The 9,598-nt window shown below is 41.1% G+C and overlaps 1 protein-coding gene across 5 annotated transcripts in view; it reads right to left on the bottom strand.

Annotated features, from left to right (window-relative positions):
- dmxl2 (Dmx-like 2) overlaps positions 1-6,653 on the bottom strand; it is a 44,198-nt gene extending 37,545 nt beyond the window's left edge. For 3 of the 5 annotated variants that reach the window (XM_029278747.2, XM_029278749.2, XM_029278748.2), the window contains exon 1: positions 6,274-6,653. In XM_029278747.2, the coding sequence (XP_029134580.2) occupies positions 6,274-6,360 (87 nt within the window). In that variant the 5' untranslated portion in view covers positions 6,361-6,653. The remainder of the gene's footprint in view (positions 1-6,273) is intronic. The other 2 variants (XM_020641220.3, XM_020641221.2) reach the window with 1 other exon arrangement.
- Between the last annotated feature and the right edge of the window lie 2,945 nt (positions 6,654-9,598).

Raw genomic sequence — 9,598 nt, 5'->3', positions numbered from 1 at the left:
AGAGATGGGCTGTTCTTATGTTTGTTTTGGGGGTCTCTTAATATAGAATTGGGTATTCAAAGTCATTACTAGAATATTAAATCTCCCATCACCAGTGTTTTAATCATGTTGACAAAAAAAAGTACACCTCGTTCTAAGCACCGGATTTTAAGAGTTCTGCTTGCATGGCTACTTTCATCTACTAAGGGGCAATAATATTGCAGATACAGTCCGAGGTTTTCAAAAAGAAAGTTAAATAAGAGATGAGAAATCTACGTCTATTTGGCAGCAAAAAAAAAAAAAAAAAAAAAGAAGCCCCTCAAGCAAGTAAGATGAAAGCAAGAAGGTCTGCTGGATGCTCATTTTAATCAATATGATGTTAAGTTAGCAGTCAGAGTGAGGGATATATATAATATATATTTGACTCAGCAAAACACAGCATTAAGGAGCCACTGATTCTGTCTATGAATGTACTCGGCTAAACTTCCAAGTATCTGAAGCTTATAAAGCTGCTGACTTAATGGGCGCAGCCCTGAAGCAGCAAGACTTCCTCCCTGTCAGTCATGAAAGCTGCTTACATCTAGACTGGTGCTGCCTGTGGATACATTTCACCTCTCTGTAACACATTAACATTGACAAGGCAGTTACACTTACACAGTGGCCACAGTAACAATTGCAATTTAACTGGGTGGCATGGAGAGTGAACTACATTAAGTAAGTCAGTATACTGCACATACACAGTGAAGGCAGGTAGAAAACTGCTTTTCAGGGTTAATAATGTTTGTTTTAGAAGAAAAGAGTAATATAATCATGTTTTGTGGAAATGAAAGTAGATAAGAAGAAGCGGCTAAGGGATCGCTTCTGCCTTTTCATCTAATGCCTGTCTTTCTCATGTCGAACACAATCCCATGGGCATGAGCCACAGCTGCTACCATGTGTACCAATGTTATGTTAGTTAGCTAGATGACTTTTGAGTTGCAGTCTAAAGCTGCACTGAAAAGCATGAATGGATCAACTCTGGCCTGTAGTAGCTTGATGTCTCTCTGTCAGTCTGCATTAAGACGTTATGCCTGGCAAAGACTACGGCTCAGACCTGTAATGTGAACCCAGCCCACTGTCTATAGTTAGATCATATTGGCCCTGTGGTTTTTTTCAGCATGACTGCAGTGAAGCGTCAGGCATTAACAACCAAATATCACCAAGACCCGCTTCAATCCATCTCTAATAGTTTTTTGTTAATAACATAAAAGAAGACACAACCCTGATCAATGTTTTTAATTTGGACTGGCTGCAATAAAGGGCTGAAGGGATGATGTATTCATTATGTCAACACAGAGGGGAGCATCACCCTGGTTACCTCGAAAAAGAGCCAGTGGGATTCTTCTATTGCCTTCTAATAACCGCTGGTAGGGCTGCTCAGTTATGGCAAAAATCGTAATCCATTTATTAAACACCATTACTCTAACTGATTTACAACATCTGGATCACATGTACTTCTTGAACTTAAACACTCTGAACACACAATAAAAGCAGTACATGATTATACACATGATTATAATGTAGAATAATAAATATAAATACATGAACTATGTTTTTGAGGTATTGGTGATGAACTCTTGAGGCCAAAATAGAACAACAAACACTTTGAAACAAACATGACAAAAACAACACGGCATGCAGCGTGGTAATCCTTTCATCTCGATGATCTTGTTTTCATGATCGTGGGGAGACGACATTGTAATTGAAATTGAAACTTGATTAATGGCCCGGCACACACAAAAGACAGTTAAGTTGACTCAGTGGGGATGTAATGATTCACTCAACTCACGATACGATTCACGAGACTGGGTTGACGATACGATTCTCACACGATTTATTTAAAAAAAATGAGACTGAAGACAAATTATAAGATGACTGAAAGAGATTCCTTTAATTTTTTCATGAAAACACCAATGCACCTCGTAATCTCTTTGGCTTTTGCGATCGTTTGGGCGTGGGGCTGAGAACCCGCTCGTCAGTGGGATTTGGCCTCGGTGTTGATTAAATGCAGCATCATGTTGGTTGTGCTGTTTGTGTAGTTCCATGTCTTCCATGTCTGACAAACAAACCTGCTTGTCAGTGTGTTTTGGCCTTTTAATGTTTTGTTCTTCTCTCAACAAGGGGAAGTGATTGGAGTTTTTCATTGTGGTGTCGATTAAGTGCTGCATCATGTTGGTTGTGCTATTTGTGTAGTTCCCTTATCTTCTCACCTCTTTTATTTTCTGTCTTGGGGAAGCCAAAATGCCTCCACACCTCCGGTTTAAAAGACGACGGTGCGTCCTCAATTTCTGCTCTACAGCTGCTTACACTCACGATATTATTGCGATTCTTTTTTCAGAGTAACCGATGTGAACCTTGACTCCTTTGAATCGATTTTCAACTGCCTCACGATCGATTAATCTTTACATCCCTATGATTCAGCAAGAAAATCTTTACAATCACCTTTGAAAATCACCTTTGTAATGTGTTAAGTGTAAATGCAATAGTCAGAATTAAAACGCTACCGTCAGGCGATCGGTGACCTTAGCCCCAGTCCCATGACTTCCCAACTGTGTTTCAACTTCTGTGTTTGGCTGGATGATGACTAATGACCCCAATGACCTCTAACTCTTTAGTCTCATTTATCACTTTAGTAATCGGCTACAAGGTTGGTATTTATATACTGATATTTTTTAGTTATTTGAAATAATTTGACTTTGAGAAGGAACATTAAAAACAAAATCCAGATATTAGGACTGATTTCTGTCCGACTATTTTGCTGCAACTTTGGGGATCTTTAGTTTAGGTTGACATTTCCACAATGGGTTAAGTGAACCATTTCTCACTCTGATTTGGCACACAACAATCAAACCTTATCATTGGTATAAAACATATTAGCTGTTGCTTGAAATGCATAAACTGTAGTATAGAACCATTTTGCCTTAACATCATAGTTTCCTGTTAGTTTGATGGTTGGGAGTGAATTGATTAAATCAGAGAATCTAGGTCATTCCTGATTCAATTGCAACCAACCTTTGAAGAACATTGCAACACCTACTAACAGCAGTTTCACTCTATTAGACGGCACTCTGTCTCAAGGTGCATTAATAACAATGTGTTATATTAAAAGGGCCCCTTGTCATGAACCTGGGATCATTTAAAATAAGCTAAATGTATACTTGTACCACATCTAAAGGTTATTATTGACAATCAGAAATTAAGTTATCTCAAAAAAGATCCCATCTGTACCTGTCTAATATGTGGCAGCATCTTGGCAGTAACACAGATCAGGATCAAGATGCAGAATAAGAATAAGAACAAAATTGAGAGGAATATGCAACCCTGGTGGGCGTATGTACTCTCTCTGTGTGCTTTGTAGATTACACGTGTATTCTATTTTTAGTGGATCACACATCTGCAGCTCTGCATATCAAACCCACCAGGCTCTTTTTTATCTTCATCGTACATCAACCACAGGTGAAAAAAAAAGAGTTCACTAACAGAATCTCAAACTGAGACTTACACAAGCTCTCGACAGAACAATGTCATCAAATTATCAGTGTTTTTTAAATGTAATCAACACACACAAATCACCCTAAAGAGCTGAAAAAGATAAAAAGATAGTGTGTCATTTTTATCACTTCACTAACAGCAGAATTTAACCACTTGTTCTTCTTTTGATTATTTAAAATAGCAGTTTATGTAATGACCATTGCAGTACTGAGTTTTCAACCATCATTATTTTTTCATGGTGAAAAGGAGCACCATTTTCTTCTCCCTAAATAATGAAAAGATGCCTTCTATTGTTGCCACTTAGTTCCTTCACACTCCTACTCAGTTCTCAGTAATCTGACAGTAGGCTTTCAGCATAAAACTATCTCCCCCCCCCCCCCCATTGGACTGCCGATGACAGGGAACCTAAGATGTATTGTTCAACATTTCAACTCATTTGAACAAACATCATGTCTTTCAATTGCTGTCAATATGTCAATCCACATTGTCGAGCACAATAGAGCACAGAAATAAATAGCAGAGAGATGGAAATATTCCAGATCCAATGAAGCTCATGCCAGCTAATTTGAGCTGTTATACTCATAGTATAGCTGTAGGTTAGGCGTGTGCGTGTGTGTGCGTGTGTGTGTGTGTGTGTGTGTGTGTGCGGGTGAGGGTCTGGCCTAGGAGCCCTAGGGGTCAATGTGAGTGTAACTGCATTGGACATGATGTCTAGTGTTCTTCAAATATCCTCTCAGACACACAAAGAGAACACTAGGCATCAGAAACTCAGGCCCTGTGGCAATGTGGAAGGCTTTAGCCCCAAAACCCACTCTGTCCTATGTTGTTGAGCAGATATGACCCTGGGTGTGAAGCCTGTCTGTTTTACATTCAAACAGCCTTGAACTGGGGTCAGTAAAAGGGGAAAGGTGAAAGGGGGAAGAGAGGGAAGAGGGAACGAGATATAGTTGGCTGTATTCAAAGAGGAATCAAAAAGGATGTAGGCGAGGGTGTATGTGCTTCAAAGAAGTCCAAAATATATAAATATAACAACAAAGCACCACCTCACTAATAGATAGCAGGAACACAAGTCCACATTTGGCAGCCATTAGGCAGTGTTCTCAGCTTGAGGGAGTGGTAGCGTGCAACATAGCAGCTCAAGAATTGAAAGAGAACCTGCATTGGCAGAATTGGACTAATGCAGTCATATTGCATGCGATAAGAAAGCTGCATCTGTTTATTATTATAACAGCTAGAATCAATGTAGTCATTGTTGAGGAAGAAACCAATGAAATAATTACCCATCTTCTCCTACCCAATCATTAAGACTATCTGTTTATATAAGGCTATGACAAAGTAGTCCTATATTACCTTTGTGGCAAGATCCTATATGCTCATGGAGACTTAATATTTGTCTTTATAAAAAATAAAAACATTCAGGATGACAACACAAAACACATTATTAGCTTTTACTTGTTTTAAATCTATTGACAGCTAATTCAGCTTCCAACAAAGTTATCATTCATCTTCTGCCTCACCAAAAGAGCTGACGCAGGATGAAACAGGTTTGCTCTCTACTACATCCTACCATCTACCTCAAGCGATCCATTGTAGAGAAAAATGTTGCGACATTTGTTGGCGTTATGAACTATTGTAGCACAATTTTTTCAATTCGCTATTACAAAAGAGGCTGTAATATAATAGTGCTCTTCCCATGCTTCACTGCACTAAATTGAATATTGACTGGGCTTCTTGGTCCTGTCAACTTGAGTCACAAAGAGAAATGTTGGGACTTTGCCAGACCTCAAGACAGACAATGAATGTATATAGCCCAAAGAGGTCAATACATAACAGACACAGGGTTTAGTTCAACAGAATTTGATCAGCAGGCGTACAAACACATCAAATATATTAGACTGGCACACATCAACTCCCAAATGAGCAGATAATGGGTCAGTGCACATCAGTTAAATAAATCTAAGTATAGTCTATTTCACTTATCTCAAAAGAAGACAGATGGCACCACGTTTTTTTTTTTTTTTTTAACATTATTTTCAACCAACAATAAAAAAAATAAAAAAATAAAAAAAAACACACACAGCCATCGAGCCCTCCAGCTCATGTGTCCATATAAGGCTCTCTACGTCATGACTGGCGCAGCTGATGCGAGGATGACAAGCGAGCTAATGATCCGTGAGGAGGATTTAACGCCAAATGGTAGCAAGCTCAGCTAGTTCTGCAACTACACAGATACAAAAAAAACACAGCTTTTTTTTTTTTATACCGTGGGAAATGTTGTCGTAGTTACCTGTAGTAGCATGTGCACTGCAATTTATTACCCGAGTGTGTCCCATTGCATATACTTAGTAATGGGTGCGCAATAGGGATTCCCTTGCAGTAATTCTCTCGTTACAAGATGCTGCTAAAGGTCATTTGAGTGGCTGGCGTTAAATGTCTTTGCGGCAATAAATAATATAACATGTGGAATAAGAAGCAGGACATTAACGTAACCATTGAGAAGCAAACTTTACGCGTCAAGATGACTGCTTTACGGTAAACCCAAGAGGGGGGCTCGTAATAAGGACGCCCCGGGTAACTCACTGTTTTGTGCGGCTTGTCAGTGCGGCAGCTTGGCTAGCTTACTACCCGGTTAGCCAATGCTTTAGCTCGCAAGCCAGCCAGTATTCAGTCAATGCTAGCTAGCTCACTATCCAAACTGGCTAGTCAGTGGTTAGCTTCAATGGGTGTCATCAGGAGGCACCTAATATCAAAATAAAAGCTCACCGTGAAGGGAATGTCATTCACGCTCCCGACTGAATAGCAGCAATCGCCGGGGTTTACTGCTCCCGTCAGCACCTGGTGCAGATGCATTTTTCCTTCTCTTTTAGCAGCAGATGGGGTTTTTTAATTATTAATAACGAGTCCACCCTTTCGGTTTCTCCATCTAGCAGCGACTGGGAATTCCATCAGTAATGTTCACATCGTCCTCGGCCTGGCAGCAGCAGCGTCGTCTTTCCTCCCAAAAAAAACACAAGAAGAACGGAGAATTTGGTGTTCCACCCCGTGTGAGATTGGGATTTCACCTGGCCCGGTGATCCATTCAAACGTGTAATATTGGCCGTCTGTCTCCCCTCGCTGTCAGCACCATCCCCTCTACGTTTAATCGTGAGAGAGCCAAGGCGGTGGGATCTCTGCAGCGAACCTGACATGCGCGTTCACGCCGTTGTCAAGGCACGACCGAATGGCCATAGATATATGTAATGTAGAGAGGGATGTAGCAACTCGCAACTAGCGTTTATTTCTTCATTGACGTTACTCCTGAATGAAATGACACATTTTTTTACACTGCCGTTTCCATTCTTCCAAATGACTCGAAAACATATTTCAGTGTTTATCTGTGTTTCTTTCTGGGGCACCGTAGAGCCGATCTAGCACTGCTTATCTATGTTTACGGCGCTCCAGTTTGTAGAGCCAGCAGCCCTCTGTCGACGATTTCAGTTCATTGATCATAAATGTAAGGGTTTTGGGATAAACCATAGTCAAAACTGATGGGGTAGTAATTCTGCCAGTGACTGAAAATAAGAAAAAAAAATCTCCCTGAATTAGCAGAAGTGTAGTTTTGTGATAGGCATGTGTTTTTTGGTAGCCTAGTTGCCATCTTCATTTAATAATCAAGACTAATAAGGCCACATTGCTTAATATTGAATAAGCACATAAGCTAAAGACTAGGCTACCTGTTTCCCTAATACATCAACTTTACTAATTGAACTGAATTAAATACCACATTAGGGAACTCTAATCTTAAACTATTAGTTAAATACTTAAATCAGATATGGCCAAGAAAATAAGCATTTATTAATTCAATTATCTGCCATAATCAGTAAATATCAGTCAGTTTTTTTGTGATGTCCTGTTTTTGTTGTTCTTCATTGGAAGAAATTAAAGATCTCTTAGATAGGAAATACCAGAACAGACATTTAAAGGTGTCGCCTTGGCCGTCTGGAAAACTATAGCTCCTATTTTCCTCTATTTCCAGTTGTCGTATAGTTCAAATACATTTTTGAAAATAATTTGTTAATTTATTTAATATTAAATCATAATGACATGCATCCTTAATGTCTCAGCTACACCTTATGACATTAATGACATTAAATGCTTGTTATAATGGTGTTCATTACTGTGTGACATTTTACAGAGAACAGAGAGTGAATGCGTTACACCAAGCTGAGGTCGACTGCAGCTGCAACTGTCCCTCAGCCCCCTATCTACCCTCATTCATCTCACTGATGAGATTTAATGGAGCAAATCACCATTATACTGTTTATCCCCTTCCCTTTTGTCCCCCCTCTCACACTCTGTCCTTCATTGTCTCTACATAAATGATGAGAGGACTGACAGCAGGGATCCATGGTGGGGATACACAAACAACACAACCAACCATCATAGTATTGACCTACTTATTTTAGCCACAGTGACATCATCAGTCAAGGCCGGCCTGCCTTCAGCCACCATGGCACATAGGACAACAGAAGAGAAACTGTGAGGCAGAAGCCCAGAGAGAATGTGACACATATACATAAACAGTGTCAAAAACAATGGCGGGGAACATTCATCTTGTAGCATGTGTAATCCTGTGTGCATCCATTTAGCATTTGGTGTCTCCCATTTTTTTTAAGCCATGAGCATCAGACTTTCCTGTAATCATATGGACACAATGGCTGATGATTACCTGTCGTCAGAACTGTGCAGCTCATCCAGTGCACTTTTTGTGCAGATATCTTTTGATATTGTTCTTTTTATATGTCATTTTTAATGTTATTAAGTTTGTTGATCGTAGGAGTACTGCAGTTTGATAGTTTCGTATAACCTCTGATTACACTTCTGTGTTCGTTTTATGTGCACCAGAATGCTCGGACAAATTCCTTGTGTATATGCGTTAACCTACTTGGCGATAAACTGGATTCTGATTCTGTATTTCATTTAAAGATGGCTTTTAAAATTCATTCAAAAGTACTTCATAAAGGCAGAAAAAATTAATGCACCAGTCATACAAATATCAGGTCTATCAATACCAATACAATTTGTTAAAAAATATTAAATCAGCAGGGGTGGAGAACTGCTGACCCGAACTGGGAACATTGTTGGGCGGTGGAAGGAATACTTTGAGGAACTCCTGAACCCAGACAACACGTCCTCTGAAGAGGAGGCAGAGTCTGAAGATCCAGGGGAAGCCTTACCACTAACCTTGGCAGAGGTCACTGAGGCAGTTAGAAAGCTCCTCAGTGGCAAGGCGCCAGGTGTGGATGAGATTCGCCCTGAGATGCTGAAGGCTCTGGACATTGTTGGGCTGTCTTGGCTGACACGCCTTTCCAATGTCGCTTTTCAGTGCCTGTGGAGTGACAGACTGGTGTGGTGGTTCCCATTTTCAAAAAGCGGGACCGGAGGGTGTGCTCCAATTATCGGGGTATCACACTTCTCAGCCTTCTGGGGAAAGCTTACTCTAGGGTACTGGAAAGGAGGTTCCGGCCAATTGTTGAACCTCTGATCCAGGAGGAACAATGTGGATTCCGTCCCGGCCAGTGCGTGTTGGCCTCCGCCAGGGTTGCGGTCCTGTTTGTGATCTTCATGGCCAGGATCTCAATGAGCAGCCGGGGGGAGGAGGGTTTCCAGTTTGGGGACCTCAAAATCTCGTCTCTGCATTTGGCAGATGACGTGGTTTTGTTGGCTTCCTCAAGCTGGGACCTCCAGCAGGCATTGGGGCGGTTTGCAGCCGAGTGTGAAGCAGCTGGAATGAGGGTTAGCACCTCCGAGTCCGAAGCCATGCCGGAAAAAGGTGGATCGCTCTCTCCGGGTGGGGAGTGAGTCCTTGCCCCAAGTCGAGGAGTTCAAGTATCTCAGGGTCTTGTTAACGAGTGAGGATAGGATGGAGCATGAGATTGACAGACGGATTGGCTCGGCGTCAGCAGTAATGCAGGCGTTGTACAGGACTGTTGTGGCGAAGAGGGAGCTGAGCCTAAAGGCAAAGCTCTCGATTTACCGGTCGATCTACGTTCCAACCCTCACCTATGGTCATGAGCTACGGGTAGTGACCGAAAGAATGAGATCGCAG

Source organism: Labrus bergylta, chromosome 3, assembly GCF_963930695.1.
Source record: "Labrus bergylta chromosome 3, fLabBer1.1, whole genome shotgun sequence".
NCBI lineage: Eukaryota > Metazoa > Chordata > Actinopteri > Labriformes > Labridae > Labrus > Labrus bergylta.
This window is presented reverse-complemented; position numbering and strand designations above follow the sequence as displayed.